Here is a 22,335-nt window from a genome sequence, read left to right as displayed (position 1 = left end):
AGGAAAACAAAGAGGAACTTCCAGTCGACCCTGTCGTAAGCTTTAGACATGTCCAGTTTGAGAAGGAAACCTTCCTTATTGCCCACCTCAAGAGAGTGGAAGACTTCGTGAACCGATACGATGGAATAAAGGATCTGCCTACCTGGGACAAAGCTAGTTTGCTGGGGTGAGATGATCAGGGGAAGAATGATGAGGAGTCTGGAAGTGAGGACCTTGGAAATGATCTTGTAGAATGATTTGCAGAGGCTAATGGGCCTAAATTTGTCCAAAGAGTCAGCTCCCAAAATCTTGGGGATGAGGACTAGAAAAGTACCATTAAGCTCTTTAAGCAGATTCCTAGCCCCAAAGAATTCTTGAACTGCCTTTACCACATCGTTCTTAACCACATTCCAATAAGTCTGAAAGAAGAAGGTAGGCAAACCATTCGAGCCAAGAGCTTTATCCCCCAGGAGGGAAAAGAGGGCTTGGTGAATTTCCTCCATGGTGGGGATAGCTTTCAGCAAGGAATTGTGATGATCTTGCAGTAGGGAGGGGACGACTGCCAAGATATCCTCTTGATTAGACACAGAGAGGGAGGGATCAGCTGTGAGGAGAGAGGAGAAGTAGCAAATAACTTCCTTCGCTATCTCTTCTTCCTTAGAAACTAGAACCTGGCCCTTTTTCATATTAGATATCCTATTGTTAGCCTGATGCTTAAGGGTGGTCAGGTGAAAAAATCTGGTGTTACGATCTCCTTCTTTCAACCAGCTGACTCTAGATCTTTGTTTCCAATAAAGCTCTTCCTTAGATATGATGTTATGCAAATCCGAGAGGATTGCCTTTTCCTCCTACTTGTTGTGAGCATTATATTCAAAGAGCTAGATTTCTTCCTGGATAGAATTGAGCTTATCAATTTTCTCATCTTTCTCCTGAAAAATGTGGCCAAAGTCAGTTTTGTTCCAAGATTTAATGTTCTATTTCACATTTTTCAGCTTCTGGGAAAATCTGTACATAGCAGTACCATCAACCTCAAAGTTCCATCAAGAGGAGATTTTTCCTTCCAGCGTTGGATGGGAAAGCCACATTTTCTCAAAGTGAAAAGGGAAGGCCCTTTTGCTAGACAGGGGGGAAATAGAGAGAGAAATCGGGGAGTGATCGAAATCCACCCTAGGGAGGAGGGATAATCTGCAAGAATGGGAAAGAAGCCACTCAGGAGATATGAGGGCTCTGTCGAGGCGAACCTGAATGCTATCTCCTCCAACTCTCCTGTTAGACCAAGTGAAACTTCCCCCTTGCAGGTCCATATCCAAGAAGGCAACATTCTGAATGAACAATGCAAGGTCATGCTTATTGTCCTAATCCAGGGAAAGACCCCCCCATTTGTCAGCATCAGAGAGAGGTGAGTTGAAGTCCCCCATGATAATCCCTTTGTTAACATTGCAATTGGAAAGGATGTCAAGGAGCTTGACCCAGAAACAATTTCTTTCTTTCTTGGTGTTGGGGGCATACAGGTTTAGGATAAGCCAGGAATTAGAGCTATGGATGTGAGAAACCTCACATAGAACAGCATTGTGAGTGCTGAAAAGAGTAGATAACTTGAAGGCCCTAGAGTTATATAGGATTAGTACTCCTCCAGAAGCACCTTCTGAATTTGAGGCTTCACAACTAAAAGCTTTATTGAAGGATATCCTCTTAACCAGGTCCCTTTTCATCTTAGTCTCCTGTATCATCAGAAAATCGGGTCTATGGTCTCTAATCATATTTCTGACTAGATCCTTTTTATGAGCCCCATTAAGGCCCCTTATATTCCATGAAATGACTTTAATTTCTTACTTCCTGAGAAATCCTTGATGGTTCTCTGGCTCCCATCTGCTAGGTTCCTTTTGGTTTCTTCTTATAGAAGTTGATTTGAACTCTTTCTTCCTGCTCCCTCAGGGGTTATCCCAATGTCATCTTTAACCCTACTTTTGGTAGACGCTGGAGATAAAGGAGGGAGGAATTTGTTCTAGTTCTTCTAGTTCTTTTTTTTATTCTTTACCATGCACCAGTCATCTAGGATTACCGTCACACTGCTTTCTAACCGACCTTCCCACTAGGCAATCTAGTTTGGATCTATGTTTTTAATGAGAAGATGGAGCTTGGCCTCTAGCCCTTTGGGAACAGAAGGTTCTCCCCCCTTCGACCCAAAAGGGGTCTGGGCTTTAGTGAGCTTTTGGGAAAGAATCTTATCCTGGCTCTCCTTTGCTTCTAGAATAATCCGGGTTGAGGCTTCCTGCCCCAAACTAAGCTGCTCAATAGCTTCCAAAATGGAGCTTGCTCCATTACGGAACTAAGCTGCTTTGTTGCATCCAAAGGTGGAGCTTGCTCCTCTGTGGGTCCCATGCCTTGGGAGTGGGGACTCGCCTGCATCTTTGGATCCTCCATCGAGGCTGAGATTGGCATCTCCAAGGTAGGACCCTTCTTAAGGTGAGTAGCACTTGCTTGCTCCTTGGGAATGTCCTTCTTAGGGATATCCTTCAAGGCTTTATCCATCTGATTGATGGCCTTCCTCCCCTATGCCACAAAAAGTTTGCACCTCTAGAGCAACTTCATCTTACCCTTACCATAAGGGTGAGATGATTGCTTCTTGGCTTGGTCAGAGATGACTGGTTTCATGGGCATCTTCTTTGCCGCACTAGGGTACTGGTAGGCCTTATGACCAGCCTTCAGACAAAGGAAGCAAGCAAAGGGGATAGTTTCATAAATTATTTTTTGGTTGTGCACCCCTAGTTTAGAGTGAAGAGCAATGAACTCAGGCATGTTTGTTCCTTCACTCACCCCAATGCATATGTGAGCGTAATTGAGATGATTTTTAGAGGCAGAGATCGGATCCATTGAGAGGAGTTCCCCGAAGGTCCTTGCGATCCCCACAAGGAAATCCTCATTCCAATATTCTAACAGCAATTCTGGCAGTCTGACCCACACAAGAGCTTGAACAAAGAAAGAATCATTCAAGCTCATACTGGATGACCACTTCTGAAGCACAAGGATAGAGTGGCCAAAGGCCCATTGCCCTTCATATTGAATGTTGGCAAGGTCTTCCAAGCATGTAAAGTCGAAAGACATGAAGCCTTTTTCCATAGACGTGATTGAGACCTGACCTTTGAGAGCCCATTTTTGTTTGATGAACAACCTGACATCATCAATGTTCGGTCTAGGTCCCAAAAATCTCCCAACCAAAGTAGAAGCCATAGCCTGTATGTTGTGATCCACTATCTCATCTGGAATAGCAATCGCGCAAGAACCTTTCACAGAATCCTGGATAGTTTTAACAGGTGGGAAAGAGGACTTACCTAAAGGTTTTACCCCAAATAACAAAGACCATTTTGTAGTTCCTAACTTCTTTTTTGTGGGAACCAAAGGAATCTTAGCTGCTTCCTTGGGATGGATAGCTGGGTCCCCCTCCACGCTTTTTGACTGATCCCCTATGCCAAGATTTTCCAGTCTGCCTCCATCTTGCTATTCGTGTTCTAGGCCAGGGATCCAAACCTGGCCATCTGAGGAGATCCCGCCCTTGTAGGAATTCAAAATTTGAAAGCTCCCGCTCTCTCTGCTCCCATCGCTCTCACTTCCCATTTTATTGTAAATTTTAATGTTAATATAGACACAAATGTCCTATTATTATGTTCTTTTCTTTATGGCTTTGGAGTTATTTTGATGAAAGTATATGAATATTTGATGTCATAAATGATAGGAAAAAGCTACAATGATCACTGATCAAATGCAATCTGAAATACAGGCATCATATCTACATGACATGGGCCTTAGTACTGACCCTGTATTCATCACCCAAAAAATTACACAAAGATACATTGATGAGCTTGTTCAAATTATCATCAAGGGATAGAAGTGAGGAGAAAGAGGCACTGAGAATAGAATTGGACCGTAAAATCCAATCTTTGAAAGTAAGCAGTAATTCGACTAAAGCAGTAATAGAAGTTCAATAGATATTAATATTTTATAGTATCTTATGGATCATGATCTCTGATTTTATGTGTTCTTGTATAGACATATGTGCCAGTTGCAACATTACATGCTGAACATGGTCAGGGTTGTTTCACAGTACCTTCGTGTAAGTAACACTTTGTTTGTTTTGACCAACATTATAACACTTACCTTTTTTTTTGTCGACATTTCTCGCTAGTATCCCATTTGATCTTTATCGACTGCAAATGTCTTTGCTAACAATATTTTATTCTTCAGCTCATGATGAAGTGTGGACTCCTCCTTCGGTTGGCGGTCCACTATTGTCTGCTGCATTGTCGACAACAAGGACCATGCAAACATCATCGTCTATGCCCAATAAAACTGGTAAAACCTTGTTTTGCTATATTTTGTAATGTCTTTCTACAAGTTGATGAACAATGCAGTAGCACATTAGTGCTTAAATGATGTCTACATAAGCTTGCATACACACAAACACATGCATACACACACCACGCATACATACATGCATACATATATATATATATATATATATATATATATATATATATATATATATATATATATATATATATATATATATATAGCCACACATAGAGAGACATGGACATAGGCAGGGAGGTAGACCAATAGAGAGCAGTACTACTGAAGCTGATCCATTTCCTAGAGCAGTTCGTGTGATTAGTACTGGTTCATATGAAGGGACATTGTTGCTGAATAAGAAAACTATGTTTCCATTAAGAGAACGAAAGCTTCCAGGTGCTTTAAAATTGATATTATTTAAAGTGTAAATTTAGTTTACTTTTACATTACTCATTTTGGACTGATAAATCCTTTATGTTTTTGTAGCTAATAATGCTTTCTTTGAACATCTTTTTCATATGACATTGAGACTGTTTGGACCCACCATACGTAAAAGGTATGTAGTTTCATATCATTGCTACATAATTTTTCTTTTCTTCTATTTATTGTAATATATTAAAGTTATTGATCTAACAATCTATTTGTTTTTAAAAAGGTGGAATTTACAAGCTGGGGAATTAAAAAATCAGTTGATTGCATCCATTGAGGAGAAATTTGGGAAAAACATTTTTGACACTAGCCTACTTCTGAAAAGAGCAACAAAGCATATAAGGATTGTGAGGGATCAATATAGAAGGGGTCTTAAGGATAACCCAAAGTACGACTGTCCTCCTATGATTCCATCGATGGAGTGGAATGAAATAATAAAAGATGCAAAGGAGAAAAGGCTATGTGAAGATAGAGATAATGAAGCAGCACAGGGGAAAAAGAGGTATGTCATTATAGTATTAAATACATTGTGATCATGCACTAATTATTGATATTTGTAAATATATAATCTAAGATGTTTGAAATTGTTCATAGATTGCAGGACACATCCGTGGCTACAAAAGTGAGAATAGAAAAGGTTGGCCAACACAAACTTGGCTCTGGTGGCTATATGAATCTACAGTCTCGACTTGTAAGTAGAGCAATGAATTTTGTTTTTTTTTTTTTAAATATAATGTTGCAAATAGTTTTTTTTAATGAAACCATATATGGAAAATTGACGTTATCAAGAAAAAACCATAGGGCACAGATTTCAATGTGGAGGTCACAGATGAAGATAGAAAAATTGCCTTGAAGGAAGGCTATAAAGTTGTGGTTGCACACCTACATGAAGAATCTGTAAGCCTTGCCCAAGAATCCAATGCACCAAATGATATCTCACAAGTAAATTGGTCAAATGAAAAGTAAATGAAATTAAATAGTTGAGAAGATTCTTTTCTCGTATTAGTTTTAAACGTAAATTGACTACATAACAATGTGCATAACATTTTACTACAGCCTTCATATCCTACCACAGAACTTGCTCCTGACGAAGGCCATGATGTGCATTATAGTGGTGGAGGTATTAATTTGCTATTGGAAATTAATTATGCAATTATGAATACAATTTAACATCTTCAATTGGAATTTGACGTGTATCCTTTTTTTGAATATCTCAGAGCATGTTGAACATCATGCTGAAGGATTGGACCATGTTCCAAGTGTTCAACATGTTGACGTGGTGGCAGATCAAAATGTTAATGTACATGATGTGGCATTTTTAGGTAAGAAAAATGCATTTTATGTTGTACTTGTACTTAATTACAAACTTGTAACAGTTAGAGAAAGAAAAAGAGTATGCCAATTTATCGCATTCACTTGTTCTTACAACAGAGCCCCCTTTAGTGCAACAACCTCCTACTCCTCCAAAGAGAAGGAGCCATCATAATTTGACATTACATGTGCCAGAAGAGGAGGAGAATGAAGCAGATATGGATGTCCCTATGAGTGCTTTTCTTAAGAGAGCTCAGAAAAACAAAAAAAAGAAATGATGTTTTAAAAATCTTCTTTGATAAACCTTGTTGGATAATGAAAGAACTTTGTTTTAAGTAATTATGTATGAATGATGTGTATTAATATAGATTTTTATTTTATGTTAATGAATATTGTTATGTGTTAATGAAGTTTTGATTAGTATTGTGTATTAATGAATGTTATAGTTCATAAATGGATGAATGAATGAATGAAGTATGTAATTAGATGATAATGGGTACTTTAGATTGATGTTAGGGGGAGGGGGGTGAGACCAGATGAGCTTCCACCTTCACGTGGTTGGCCTTGTTAAGTAGAGAATATTATAGTATTCTTGAAACCAAGTGAAGCTCAAATTTGTTAAGTCTTCAAACACACATCCCAATTCTCTTTAACAAGACTTAAGTTTTTTCGCTTGTAATAGTCTCATTGCAGTCATCTTTTGGTTCCTTGAACATATAGTTCTTGCTTAGTTTAAATCCCAATTATTAGATATTTGTCCACATTGGAGTTAGTTTGGCATAGAAACTTGCATATTTTATTATATATATATATATATATATATATATATATATATATATATATATAGTCAACTAAAAGCAATGTAGAAAGCATTCACATAGTTGATGTCTAACAAAAGAAGACAAGATGCATATACTATTTAGCATGGAAATCCTTGTAGGTGAATTGTGTGTGTATGTACACACACACACATAAATGTATGTATGTATATAAATTCAAACAATGTGTAGACTCAATTAGCAAGAGACACCAACCTCAAATCCTGCAATGCAGAAGGAACTAACCTTTGAAATGCAAAGTGTTTATAATGTAGGTAGATTTGCCTTAGATCTCCTTCGAGGTCTTCAACAAATCTACCTTGTACTTATGAATAATCCACCAAGATTTGAAATAGTGTTTTTCAATAAATGCTCTAAACTTGGAATATACCTTCATAAAAATTCTGCCTTAGATCTGCTCATCATATTCAAAATAAGCATTCACATGTCTGTTCACTTAGGTCTGATTTAGGTCTTCCACAAATTTGGCTTATAATTATGCTCTTGAATCTCTTAAAATATTCTTTGTATTCAAATGATATTTAATGAATTGATTGATATAAATTTTCTCATACTTGAATCCAAATATCATTGTCATTGTCAAACATAACAAAGACATAAAATCATTTTGGTTATTCGCTTGTTATACAAGTTAGTCTTATCTTTTTGGTTTTCACAAGTCATGCACTTATGCATCTTTGGGATATCCACAAGCTATTAGAGATGTTTGGATGGTTCATGTCCTTTTTTTTTTTTGTTGTTTGTAGGGTTTTTGCCATGAAGTCTAAGGACAAACATGTTGGATGTTTGTGATAGACATGTCCACCTATAAGAAAAGTATCAAATGTAGAAAAAATGTAAAGAAAAGCTTGTAAGGGTTTTAGGTGTCTTTAGGCCTAGTACAACTTGTAAGGGTTTTAGGTGTCTTTGGAAAGGTTAGTGAAGTTATCAAACCTTTGAAAAGGTTAGTGAAATATATTAAAGGCATATATGATTGTAAGTTGTCAAAGTTGACACTTTGTGTCAACTTAGACAACAAATTTCAATTTATAACTAACTGGTAACAGTCAGATAGTTAGACAACAGTGGTTGTTTACTATTGTTTGGTTATTTAGAAGTGATTTGTTGAGTGTTTGGGGGAGAAGTAGAGACAGGGTGGTGAGACAAGGCATTGTGAAAAATTTATAATCAATAAAATAATCTTGTTCTTTGCAATTCAGTCTCTGTCCCATGGAACAGTAAGTTCCTATGATGTATCAAATGCATTTTAACTAATATTTAATGTGAGAAAATTTTATTATTATTTTTATCTTGTCCATGCATTCTTTTAATTTTCATTGCAGGTTGAGTAAGGAATAATAGACTGGTGCATTCAAACCAGTGACTGGTTAGGCATAGTCAACTGCACTTATTCTAAAGTTTCCAATGTAGATTCTCTCCTACCACCTGTAGTCACTATTATTGGTGGGAGACAATGAGGTTGTGATAATTTATTTGTACTATATTAACCAAATGTAGGAGAGTGGGAAAAATTGGTGCAAGTGTCATGTTGGATGGTAATTACTGATGGAGGTTTAGCCCGGATTAGACACCAGTCTAATAGATAGTGGATCATTTCATGTTTGAAGATGTTTGGGGGGTGAATCCTTCATGTTTGGGGGGTGTCTCTGTTACCAAAAATGAGACAGTAGAGCACTGCTAGTGTTATGATGGGTAAAATATGTCTTTCATTGTGATAGACTATTTCTAAGTCATCTGTGTTTTTTCTTGCTATTGTCAAGCAATCTTTGTTTTCCTTGAGACCATGAACAAAATTATCTACCATTTTTGCTAATGATAAACTTTTGACTTGAATAATGGTAAAGTTTATTAGTAATCATTATAGTGGAACAACTTTTGACTTGTTCAAAAAATTTAGTCGAAGGTGTTGGAATTGATAGTGAACCCCAAGCTCCTAGAAATCACCTGCAACGAAAATGCATGTTACATCTGTGTCTGAGAGAGAATATGATCCAAAAAGTATGCCTACTTTGGTGATTTGGCTATTATTGCAGCACTACAAAGTGTCTTATAGTGTTTCTCATTTTCTTAAATAATAGGCAATTAGTTCATGGTTTCATCATATCTTATAGTGGAACAACTCCAAGAATCTTGGGTAAATTGCTTGCTGTAAGACTTTCTTGTATAGGACACTCAATAATGTGGGCTAAGTGGTGGGCACAAAGAGGAACAAGAAAGGATCTGTACAAGTGCATGATGCAGTAGAATTCAAAAATGAAATTATCTTAGTTTCATTCTGATTCTCATCTGTTACCCTCACATACATACACAGATCACTTCAATTCTTCAATGCTTTCAAACTTATACACATCCCTTATCAGCAGATCTGGTCATAATTCTCCTAAAATTTATAAATATTCCTGGAAATAGCAACTACCTCAGACTCAGGAATTAGATATAAATGACTTGAGACCAACATTTATAATTCTTGAACAGGATTGAAAATAATTTTGATTTTGTAAGATGATTTGATATGCAGCAACAGAATTCATCCTTGTTTACTTCTGATTTATAGGACCATTGCCTTATCCATTAGGCAAGAAATTGACTATTGGCGAGAGATCTAATTCAAATAACTTGTATAAGAATTAATCAACTGCAATCACCCATTTCCATTCTTATGCAATATCCCTTTTATGAACTCATAAACCCTACTGATTTACTAAAGCATTTATATAATTGCTTGAATTAAAAGCAACAATAAAACCAACATACAACCCATCCAGACTGCATTCAGCCAAATAAACCTTATTTAAATGACTTCAAAGTAAACAAACCCATAAACTGGAGATAGAAATTGATGATACAGATATAGTGTAAATACCCCTTTGTATTATCCTTTTCATATGACTAATACAATAACCAATAGAAAACCAAGTGAATGCCTAGAATAGATTGCCATTTCTGTCATTTCAATTTGCTTATCAGAAAGTACAATGGAAGCAAACTCAAAACCTCTGCATACTATTGGATCGACTAAATATGTACTCTTCTTGAAAGAAACAAAAAATTGCACAAGTCTCGGACCATCACAATGCCTTAAAAACTCATTTATATAGCATGAGTTGCAATAAGAAAAGGGAAATTGTGATCAGACAAGTGTCCAAGGAACAAAGCATCATACAAAAGACAAAAACAATCACAACAGAATGCCAAGCGTATCAAATATTCCTTCAGGTAGGCCCGTTCCAGTTTCTATTGTGAATCATCAACTTCTGATTTGTCTCTCATTATTTTGGCTCCTCAGAATATGTGGCTGACAAGCTAGCCAAAGAAGGATGATCTTGTGATACCTCCAAATCAGTTTTCTCCTGCGGGTTCTCATTGCTTTCAACTTGAGCAGGCATTGTTACCTTTTCCCCTTCTTCTTTTTTCAGTTCTGGTGTAGAGGTGTCAATAACCTGCACCTCGCCTTCTTGTTTCTCATCATCATCTAAACTGTCCTCCTCTAACTGCTTGTCCAACTGAAGATCTGCCATCCAAGTGTCAAATTGTATATCATCTGGCCAGCTAAACTGTAGGATATCATTTTTCTTTTTAAAAATATAACCAACCTCTTTTTCAAAACCAACAAATTCTTGCTTCAAAGAATCAAAAAATTATTGGACTTTAACCAATTCCTCTGTCGTGGTGGCCCACCAAGCATGCCCCTTTTCATTAATAACTTTATTTATCCTTGTGTAGAAAAGGTCATCCAATTCTTTACTCCACTCTTCCTTAGTTTTCAATTTCTTCTTTCTATCCAAGGCACAAGGAAATAGATCAATTTTTTTATTCTTGTACTTATTCAAATAAGAAATAATTTTCAGTTGCAAAGCAACTCTCCTGTTATCAAAATCTGATAGGTCATTAGCAATATCATACAATTTTTCAACATGGTGATTGGAAGACTTTATAACTGAATAACATAGAAGGGTGATTTCCTTTTCCCTTCTTCCCCATTTATTAACAATAGGCTTCAGGGTATCATCATGAGTTTTCAATTCCTCCCATATATCTATTACTTTTACCAACTGATCAAAGAATAAGGGCCACTCAATTTTGTCCACTAAATACATTAGAGCCTTTCTAAGCTTATCCTCATACTACGTATTTAACTCTACATGTAAGGCCCATAGTTTTCTCTTCTCTTCTTCAAATTCCTCAGCTGTATAATATTCAGGCCTTTGAGGTATGTCTAGTATCTCTACAAGGGGGGTGGATTTAAAAGGTTCCACCGGAGGATAGGGGTATGTTATTCTTGGCCTTGTGGATTTCCCCATTGCCTTGTTTTCAAGTTCAATTCTCCTTTTTACCTCCCTATTATAGGCCTCAAGAAATGTTTCATATTTATTCTGTAACTCAGACATAACCTGTTCCTCCTTAGTAGTGGCCAACACAAACTTAGAAGAATCCACATTCCAATATGCTACCTATACATGTGAAGTGCCAGCAACCCTTCTTACAAGTATATTTACCATCAACCCAGACTCATCTGATTGTGATGGTGTGGCTCTAGATCCCTTTCTCAATGACCAACTGACCAATGCAGCTTGATCTTCAATGAATGAAGTACCTTGGAAGTCTCTTCTATTTGGGTCTTGCAACTCCAATCTACTTGAAACAGAATTGAAAATTAATGCATTTGCAATATCCCAATTGGGCAATAATAAAACGTTAGATGCCTTTATCATTTTCCTCCCCTCCTCAGGGCTTATATTCTATGATTCCTTCGTCATTTCTTCTTTAATTTGGTTTTGCATGGAAGTTTCATCCATTTCTGGATGCTCTGTTTTCATCTTTTTACATTTCTCCTCAAAAACATTCATATTTGTCCTCCATGCAAACTGCTGAAAAGCCCTTGATTTCACAAAACTGTCATCAGTCAAAAATTGATGACTTGTCTGCTCTAATACAGGGTCCAACTCCCTGCCTCTATAATCAGCTATTGTTAGATCCAAACTTGGGAGAGGAAGTTTTGGAGGGTTACCCTCATCTAATTCTGCTTGAGTAATAAAAATATCTCCCTGTGATCCCATTTGTTCAACATGTTCACCAATGAGTTGCTCTTCTCCAATCCTCAAAGGGGACTGGGTGGGTGAATATTCCTCATCTTGAGGCCTTTCTTCTATCATTACCTTTTGCCTCTTAGGACTAGGCTCTTCAGGTCTCTCCTCTTGGGCTATACTAGTAGATCCTATTATTTGTTTGCCCTTGTCTATAGGAACCCTTTTATTTTGAATTATAGTTTATCCGGGCCTCTTTTGTATAATTATTTTATCAATTGTCACATTTGGAGTGAAAGCCAACCTCGTCATGACCTCTTTGGCCTTATCAAGATATGAATCAATAAAAAATTGTTTCTTTTCATTCATGACCTCCATTATTTCAGGGAAGGTATTCATGAGCTTACTTATTTTGTCAGCCTCTGTAATAGCATTATCCAAAGGATCATATTTATTATCAAAACAATGAATGAATTCTAAGACCCAAGAATAAACTCTCAATTTTTTCTTTTTAGTTTCCTGCTCCTGCAATGAGAATTCATTCCTTATAATATCCTCTAGATAATAAGAATCATGCTTGACCGGTCCCAACTTGATTCTATGCCTCAACATCTGATTGAAAAATCCCTCAGAATTAGAAAAATGGGGATGAGAGATAGCCATCATATACTGCTCCAAATTTTTATGCAAAAAGATCCATCCCCCTTTTGTAATCACAAACTGATGGGCCACTGTGTAGGTAGGGAAAATTGACCCTAATTTCCTTTTCAACAAAAAATTTCTTCCACTCCCCCTAACTGCCATAAAACTTCAGCCATTCCCACCTTCAAAGGAACTTGGTAAGGAAAAACATGAGGGTTCCCCTTGAAACCATAGATTCTAAAAATAGTAGAAACAGGGTAGGGGATGATATCTCCCCAATTATGTGAAACTTTCAAGTCATGGGGGTTATCCACAGGCCTGATGAGACTCATTAGTACCCTAGGGATTCTGGGATTGTCACTCAATATGAGGCATCTCAATTTAGCAGCAAAATATCTATCAAATCTGAAAAAACTAGCATTACTTGCATCCCAGGTCATATCTGTACTCCACAACTGGACTGGCAGTATTTCCCAATTCTCCTCTCTGTTTAGTTCGACCTCATTACCAAAATATGTCACTCCTTTGAACAAAAACATATGCATTAATAGAGAGTAGTGACCAAAAGTTTTTTCCACCTTGCCCTTCGCAATCCCAACTAAACCAATGTGAATTTCTTTAGCCAAAAAGGAAGCAAAATCAAAAATAACATCTACACCAAAGGAAGCAATCCAAACCATCATGTACATGAAACCAATGGGTATAAATTATTGCTCATCTTCACCAAAAACTCGGCATAAGGTCCTGTATATCTCTATAGCTCGGGAAGTGAAAAGACTCTTCTTAAAAGGCTCTTTAGAGGCTACAGTAATTACAGGAAAAGTTCCTATTGTACCAATATGTGCCCTTAGTGCACCTCCCCTAATTACATCCTTCTTTGCTTTATATTCATTCTCTAATTCTAGAAAATTGATTTGCACATGGTAGTTTGATAATGGTTCCAGGTGAAAAACCTCTCTAATTTCTTTAGGAGTAATCGAGACCAGAGGCACACCATCCTTTCTTCTTACAACCCTAATTGCTTGGTCATAATTCTTAGCAATGGTTTCAAGCAAATCATAATCCATGAAAACACTTGGGACTACTAACTTTCCCAAATCAAAATTCTAGACATTAGCATGCGAAGCAAACAACTTTATTTCCGAAAACCACTTTTTAAACAAGATAAGGCAAGTTTGAGTAGTTGTTGCATCCCTAACCCAGTTCCCCTTGTCATATAGGCCATCACAAATTTTAAGCCTAAGGTTTAAGGAAATTAACATTTTAACTTGCGCAGGTTGTATAGTAGATTCTGGGAGTAATTCTAATAAATCATCATGGACATTCCTATCCATATAATAAATTTGCCCAGAGAATGGTTTCTTAGGAGGCATTTTGACAATATTGAGAGAATTGGAATGCCACAGAGGTTATAATATGAGTACTTACTTGACTTGCTGAACTTGTTCTTCTCTGAACTTCTAAAATTTCTCTCGAATGACAGAAGAATAGTTTCACGTCTTTACTAGGCTTAACACGACACAATCAATCAAACTCTTGTGCTCAAAAAATTTGCAATCTCTATTCATGTGGGACTGGAATTAATGAAAATCTCTGTGTTATACTCTGTTTCTCCCACACGTGAAGCTTTCACTTATCATAAATGTGCTGAACAAAAAAATAGAGTGGCATCGCACTTTCTTTTTTAAACTTGTGCCGTTGATCCTTGAAAAATCCTACGATCTGGGAATGACAACTAAGCTGACTCAGCTTTCTTCTTAACACATTGGCAGTCAAGCCAATAAAACACCTCCACCTTTACCTTTCCTTCAAGGCTGGTGCTTCAAACCAGGCCCATGGATGACTGCGGACACATGTCATCAATTTGCTAACTCGTTAAACATAATTCTCGAGCACCTTTCCACAGCGAGCTAGCGATGATCACTGATCTTACTTTAATCGTGTGGTAGACAATTGAAACAACCCTTAAGAACACGATGGTGGGTCCATTACTTGTTAACTCGCTATACCTAATTTTTACACATCTCTTTATAGCGAGTCAATGAGCATCATCAATCCAGACTTGATCTTGTGGATAACAATTTTACTTCAATAGTGGTGGGCCACACTCGCTAACTCGCTATACTTAACTTTCGAGCACTTCTTCACAGCGAGCCAATGCCACCCTTTGATCCCGACTCAATCTCATGATCTGAAATCTTCATACCTAGTACACAGGAAGTGGGTCCATGATATCGCTATCCATGATATGGGCCCTGCAAATTTCTACCAAGCATTGGTCGAAAGTTTGACCAATGAATGGCAGAAAATGTGCTGACAATTCCAACATTTTTCGACCACCGTATTGGTCAAAATTTTGACCAACCTATTGGATGGTTGAATTTTTGACCAAATTTTTTTCGACCAATGCTATCTAGTTTTCTACCATGCATTGGTCAAAATTTCGACCAATGTCCTATAGATTTCTACCAAGCATTGGTCGAAAGTTCGACCAATGAATGGCAGAAAATGACCTAACAACTACAACATTTTTTGACCAACGTATTGGTCAAAATTTCAACCATCCAGTAGGTTTGTCAAATTTTTGACCAAATAATTATCAACCAATTTGTTGGTCAAATTTGGTTGAAGTTTGGTCGAAAAATGGGTCAAAATTTTGACCAATAAAGGTCAAAAAATGAGCCCAAATGTACTAGTGCCAAAATTTGTATTGTGTAGTTGCACACACACACTTAGGTTGTTTTATTTTGAATTAAATTTATTTTCTTTAAATTTTAATTACCTAGATGGATTAAATATTTTGTTATATGTATGTGTAGTGTAAATGATTAAATGAAAAGATTTAAATATTATTCTTTTGAAATGTTATAATTTTAATCTTAATAGTTAGTTGAGGAGTTAAATAGATAATAAATAGTTTATTTTTATTCAAAATTTTGAAAAAGGTTTGAAGTGGTCATGTTCTAGATAGAGGCAAATTTATTTAACTAAAAGTCTTATATATTTTCTTCATGCCAATTGGTAGTTGTAATCCAAAATGAGTGGAAAAAATAAATTGATTGGTAAGAATTTAAAATTTATGATCATGATGGCATTTCAATAAAAAAGGAGGAATGACATAAAGGAAGGTGATAACTGTGAGTATGATCAGGAAGGGAAAACGTTTATCTTAGAGGGAAGGCAACATTTTAGAAGGAGGTCGATTTGGAAGGGGACAAGGACATTTTTGTTAAGAAGGGGGAAGATAGATAGATACGAGGAGGTTTTTTTCTGAAAATCGAAAGAGAAGGATGAAGTGCGGATGGGCTAGAGTGTTCAGTAGCTAGAAGTTGTTGGAGAAACTCAATCAAAATCAATAAGTTCACACATTCCTTTCATTTCAAACCTCAAAATTTATTTTATATGTATCATTTTTTTGCTATGATGTGTATTATATGAATCAGATCCTATCGTTTTGGTTGAAGGTAGTATATGAAGAGAAAAGTTGTTTGAGTGGAAGATAATCTTTAATTCTAATGTTCTAGCAACCTGAATGAGCCGATGATATTGAACAAACTAGTAAAACAATAGCAAATGTAGTTGAACAGTAGCAAATAACTTTTCCACAGTTTTGTTTTGTGTTGAGCATGCCAGTAGACATTTAGAGATAAATGCTTAAAGAAATAAACATTATCTTGTTGTAATTTGTTTGGCTTCTGTTCTATTAAGTCATGAATGTTGCTCCATTACTTAAGGAGAATTCATTGCACAATAAATTTCTTAAATGAAATCATAGACTTTAGTGAAATAGACGTCTCACTATGGCATTAGGCAGTAAAAGTGGTAAATCTTTAGTTAGAGATAAGCATGTTTAAATAATGAACTGTTATAGCAGTTAGTTTGACCCAAAATGAAATTTAAATTATTTATATATACATTTATATAGAAGTTGTGAACAAATAATAATAATATCTAGTAATATTTTATTTTGATAATTCTGTCATGAAATATTAAAGTTTTCCACCTATCACAAGATTAGCATTGGAAATGTAGTTTTGTAGAAGACTTTAGCACCATTCTCAAATTTAAATGTTGAATTCTTATGACTTTTTATATATTTTTGTAGAGTATCAAAACAATTTCATTATGATTTTTGGTTAGTTGAATACTCCATCGTTTGTGGGAGATGTTTATTTTATATAATGTTAGTTTTATAATTAGATTAAATTTTCTTCTATTGGTTAATAATTTAAAATAATTTAGTGTAAAGCTAGGAGGCTATAAATCTAAACTATGTCGGAAGATATGATTTAGGTATTGTTGTTTGAAATAAATGAAATTTGTAAGAGTAACTTATAATCAAACTTTTCTGCATTTATGTACTAGCTGTAGAGTTACAATTTTGTCCAGCTTAGTGTTTCTATTATCTGTAGAGAGTGATCTTTTTTTTGGGAAAATAGATAAACTTAGAATCATTGTGTTTTTATCTTAACCATGCCTTTATCATTAAGGAATTTTCAAAAAAATTAAAGAATGTATATTCAAGCTTTAAGACCTTTTCTTTTAGATAGATTTTTATTTGGTTAATTGATGATTTTTTTGGATCAAATTGGCTTTTGGAAAAGGTTGTTGAATATGGGATCAAAGAGGAGGGTAATTATTGGAAACTTATGTTAGTGTTCCATATGTATTACCTGCCAATATTTTACACTAAACTAGTTCATGATGCTTGGCTAAGCTCAGTAAAATATTTATGCATATGATTGAAATGCATTTGTTATTTTATTTTGTTTTCCCTCTTCCATATCCTTGTGACTGTATCTACTAGACATAGGTGTAAGTAGATTAGATCACTTGGCTGCACCTAATCTTTCTTAACCAATTTTACTGAGTTTCTAGCCTACTTGTGCCAGGGTCGGGTAGTTCTTCTTAACTGGAGAGCCTCAGGGAGCTAACTACTCCATGGTTGGGTGGTAAATCCTGGACCACTCTTACGTCTCATGATAGCAAATGGACAATGATCTATTGGCTCATAGATAGGACTATGTGCAGATGGGCTCTCAGGTTTGACGACATGTTTCTTTATATGTTTATGTTATCATACATCTCATATCATATGATGTACTGATGCTATGCTTATGTTCAGCATGCAGGTCGACATAGTTGTGACTTAAGATCGACATGATTATGTGTATATTTCAACTTCTTATGCATTGTAGTACCAACATGTGATTGGCTTTGTATTGGATTTAAACTACATTAATTATCTTCAAGTTATGATATTTGTGATGACATGTTTCATCTTTGTAACTCATTTGAATGTCGCTATAAATTATATTCAACTTTGATGAAATGGAAATAAGTGCCTATATATGTGTAGTCAACATTTGACTTTTCAAATTTTAAATTCCACATTTTGGGGTTGTTTGCGTATGTGGCATGTGTTGTAGATTTTTGTTTTTACAATATCGAGAAAACCATTTGAATAGAGTTCGATCATCACTCAAAACAAAAGCCATTACTAATCAATGTTACATTAAAGTTTTTGAGATGATTAGTTTTTTTGTTACTAAAAGATGTGATGCTTGGGTAAGCAATCGATACCCCTTTCTTATGTATATATATGATATGCAAAATCAAAGCCATATAACATATATATTCACATAAAACTTTTTAAAAAATTGACATATTATTATGCACTTTTGATATATTATATTCTTTCAACTAGTGAAGATGAAATGTTGAACTAAGCTCGTGGATATGAAGTTTGTAGGTGTAAAGCTAGACTCTACTATCATTATTAGCATACTCCTTCCATGTGCAAAAATGGGAGCTTTCGAATAGGGTATCAGTATCCATCGAAGCATAAAGGATAGATGACTTTTGGCAGATGTAGTAGTTGTAAGTGCACGAATAGACATGTATTCAAAATGTGAAAGCATAGACAAGGCACGTGAAGTGTTTGATAGAATGACTCAAAGAAATGTGGTTTCATGGACTAAAATCGTTGGAGGATATGCACATAATGGATTTTTTGAAGAGGCTTTAGAAAATTTCAAGCATATGAAAGTGGTAGGTGTAAAACCAAATTCCACAACATTTATCTACGTCCTCCCTACCTAAGCCAAAGTTGGAGCTTTGGAATAGGGTATAGATATCCATTAAAGCATCTTAGAAGGGGATTTTTGGTCAGAGATTAAAGTTGGAAATGCATTGGTAGACATGTATATGAAATGTGGAAGCATAGATAAGGCACATCAATGCTTTGATAAAATACCTCAAATAAATGTTGTCTTGTGGATTGCAATCATTGTAGGCTATACAAAAAATGGATTTATTGAAAAGGCTCTTGAAACTTTCAAGAAAATGCAATTAGCAGGTGTAAAACCTTATTCAACAACCTTTGTCAGCATCCTCTCTGCTTGTACCAAAATCAGAGCTCTAGAACAAGGTATGGGCATTCATCAAAGCATAATAGGAGGAGGTTTTTCATCAGGTATTATAGTTCGAAATGCTCTCTTAGATATGTATGCAAAATGTGGAAGCATAGATAAAGAATGAGAATTATTTAACAAGATGCCTCAAAGAAATGTAGTTTCCTAGACTGCAATGATTGCAGGAAATGCACAAACTAGATTTGATGTAAAGGCTTTAGGAATTTTTAGGAAAATGCAATTGGTGGGTATAAAACCAAATCCAACAACCTTTATTAAAATCCTCCCTACCTATTCCAAAATTTCAAACCCTCAATTTCAAACCTACTCACAAGGGTTTGTAGATATCTCACATTCTAACTAGTAAAAAACAAATGAACTTTAGTTATTTTGATGCTTACTAATCCACCTTTAAAATGTATTTGGTTCTATATTGAAATGGCTTGTCTCATGAAAGTTAAAAATGCCCTACCAAACCTATCTGTGAATTTCCTAAGTTTTCTAATAGTGTTGTATAGTTCTCTTCATTATCTTAGTTGTTTGAGAAGTTTGATGGCTTTTAATGGATAGATAAGTTGAAGGCCAACACAATGAACTTCTATATCACACATTAGAAGTAAATCCACAAAGGTCTTAATTATCCTTTCTCTGTACACATTTTGATGTGTTATTTTTTATAGCTCTAAATCTCTATGTATTATTTTAGATCTAAAGCTGAGGGTAGAGCTTACATAGTGATTGCTTTAGATGTTGATATGATATAAAAAAAAATTGGAGCCTTCCAAATCCATTGTTAAAACTCATAACGCTAAAAGAGTTGAAACAATTATTTTAGGAAACGCCTGCAAACACTTGGATAAGGTAATTGATTTGGAAAAACTAAATAGTTAGCGAGGAAAATCATCAGTCCTACAATGTCAAGGGTGTGTTAAGTCTAGTATTGGTGGGAACAAGGAGAAGAAAGGGAAAGCTTAACATTAATAAAAACGTATGCAAATCTAAGTATTTGAGGCATTTTCCCTCATGAATTATTTGGGCTTTCTTAGCCTGTGGTCAATTCAGATGTGGGGGTGAAGAAAAGGGCCTTAGTCTAAATGGGAATGCTTGGTAGTACTTTCTCAACACATGCCACCCTTATGTTGTACAATGCAATGAAAATAAAAATATTGAGTATTGGTGTTTCCTCTGCAAAACAACTATGCAGGATATTTTTGTTATGGATGGCAAAGAGGGCTTTAAGAGTTAGTAGTTGGAAGCCCTTAAGTTGGTTCAAGAGAAGCTACTCAATCGAGCTTTGATTGATGATGCTAGTGGTGGTGTCATCTTCTATGAGGAGAATGTGATGAGTGATACTAAAAATAATCAACCTCAGGATCTGGATGGAGGTAGTGAGGACTCATGCAGTAGGACTGGTAGGTACATTGTTAGGGGTCTAATGAACCTTGGTAATACTTGTTTCTTTAATTTGGTTGTGTAGAATTTGCTTACATTGGATGTACTATGTGATCATTTCATGAAATCCGATAAATTTCAAGAAGGCCCATGAATTTAGCTCGAAGGAAGCTTTATTTTGAAACAAGTTCAGAGGGGCTCGGGCAAAGAGATCTCGATAAATCTTAAAAAGGAATGAAAATGAATGGGATCATCAACCCCAATGCTCTTTCCCATGCCATCTATGAGAAGCATCACAATTCAATGGATTATATCAGCAAGATAGCCATGAGTTATGGAGATATTTCCTTGATTGCTTACGTGTAGAAGAATTATGAATAATAAAGTCCAATGGATCTATATCTTTGGATTTGAGATCATCTAAAAAAAATACAAATGAAAACACAAACCATGTGCCTAGTACACAAGATATAGTAACTTTATTGGATCGTGTATTTGATGGTTAGTTGTGTGGCACAGTTTACTACTGGAATTGTGACCACTCTTCAATGGTTTATGAACTATTTTTTGACTTACAACTGTAAATTCCAACTTAAAAAACAACTGAAAAGAACTTGTTTCCCTGTTACAAAGGCTCATCATTTCCCAAAGCAAAGTTAAAGAACAATTCCGAAACCATTAAGGATGGAAATGTCATGGGGAAACGAAGATTAGGCATTTATGATTCTCAAGAAGATGTACCTTCTCAAGGAATCTCATTATCTTATGGCGAAGAAAGAAATAATTTATAGGAGAAAGAGATGAGAATATGTCTGCTTCACAAGAAAATATTGAATGGATTGGGCTTTCTCTACAAGAATATGTAAGATGTAATAGATCTTCTAGGCAAGAAGATACTATATGGAATGAATTTTCTCCACTAGACGATACTATGTGGATGGATGATCTTATCTATCCAGATCTGAGTCTGATGATATTTCAAATCAAGATATCTATAAGACATCATAAAATATATATCAATCTGAGAACTATTGTGTAGGAATTGATAATCCTGAATGTGGTTTTAATGCATCTGATGGCTCAAAAAAAGAGCCTCCTCTTCTTCTTGTTGGGGACTAATATGTTTTGTTACTTCCTTACAAAGAAGTAGATCTAATATCTAGGAAAGACCTTCAGGAGAAAGAAGATTCTTTGGAGTTGGATCGAGAACTTGAGGAATCTTTAAGCAATCATTTCAATGTTGATGTCTCATGTACAGACGCAAATTATTTTTATGGTTTTGGACAACTGTTTGAGGAGGAAGAAATTGTGGATATTAAAAAAAAGGAAGAAGAGTCTGAGGACTTTTTTGCATAATACAATTGGTAATGATGTTTTGTGTACATAAAGATCTATTGTAGCTAGTGAAATAAACAAAGAAGATATGGAGATCATTGTTACACCGATGTCTCTTGATGGTGTACAATAACCCAAAATTGTTAAATGTTAAGCATTTCCCTATAATTCAAAGCTCGTGGAAAGACTAGCATTATCTACATAAACTCATGAACAAATATTTTATGGAAGATTTTTATGTACACATTCAACTTATTTTAGATAAAATTGAAAAATCTAGCATTTAGAATCATTGCCTAGAAACAACATTTAGTATAATATGTTGACTAAATTTAAGAAAAAATTGATCATCTTCCTTATACACACAAGCTACTCTTATTTTTTTTGTTTAAATCTTCATACCAAAACCAAAAATAAAGTAAGCATGGAACTTACATGTTTTTCTAAGTCCAACTGTCATGAAAGCTCCTTAAGAGACCTCTGAAATTCATCCTTTGATTCTTTCAAAAACTATATTTCCCTTATAGCCTGCATTTAGAGAATTCCAACCCATCAAGAAATCACATGTCACTGAGAAGGTACTTATATACAAGATATAGATATGTTGCTGATAAATATGATATA

General features: G+C 35.4%; 1 protein-coding gene and 1 pseudogene across 1 annotated transcript; both read left to right on the top strand.

The window, feature by feature from the left end:
- The first annotated feature begins 18,469 nt into the window (after nt 1–18,469).
- On the top strand, nt 18,470–19,111 carry LOC149552055 (pentatricopeptide repeat-containing protein At1g11290, chloroplastic-like). Its single transcript, XM_089790168.1, has 2 exons — nt 18,470–18,622; nt 18,746–19,111. Exons 1-2 carry the CDS (start codon nt 18,470–18,472, stop codon nt 19,109–19,111), a joined length of 519 nt encoding a protein of 172 aa, XP_089646294.1.
- Nucleotides 19,112–19,752: 641 nt separating this feature from the next.
- On the top strand, nt 19,753–21,844 carry LOC149552054 (ubiquitin carboxyl-terminal hydrolase 2-like; annotated as a pseudogene).
- The last annotated feature ends 491 nt before the right edge of the window (nt 21,845–22,335 follow it).

This window comes from Cupressus sempervirens, chromosome 6 (assembly GCF_028749045.1).
Source record: "Cupressus sempervirens isolate cs-2001-9-10 chromosome 6, ASM2874904v1, whole genome shotgun sequence".
NCBI lineage: Eukaryota > Viridiplantae > Streptophyta > Pinopsida > Cupressales > Cupressaceae > Cupressus > Cupressus sempervirens.
This window is presented reverse-complemented; position numbering and strand designations above follow the sequence as displayed.

What these genes read in the sequence shown, in the direction of transcription:
- LOC149552055 (XM_089790168.1), top strand. Translation starts at nt 18,470, where the DNA reads ATGTATTCAAAATGTGAAAGCATAGACAAGGCACGTGAAGTGTTTGAT. An exon ending in ATTTCAAGCATATGAAAGTG is followed by an intron (nt 18,623 to 18,745) that starts GTAGGTGTAAAA and finishes TTTTGGTCAGAG; the next exon opens with ATTAAAGTTGGAAATGCATT.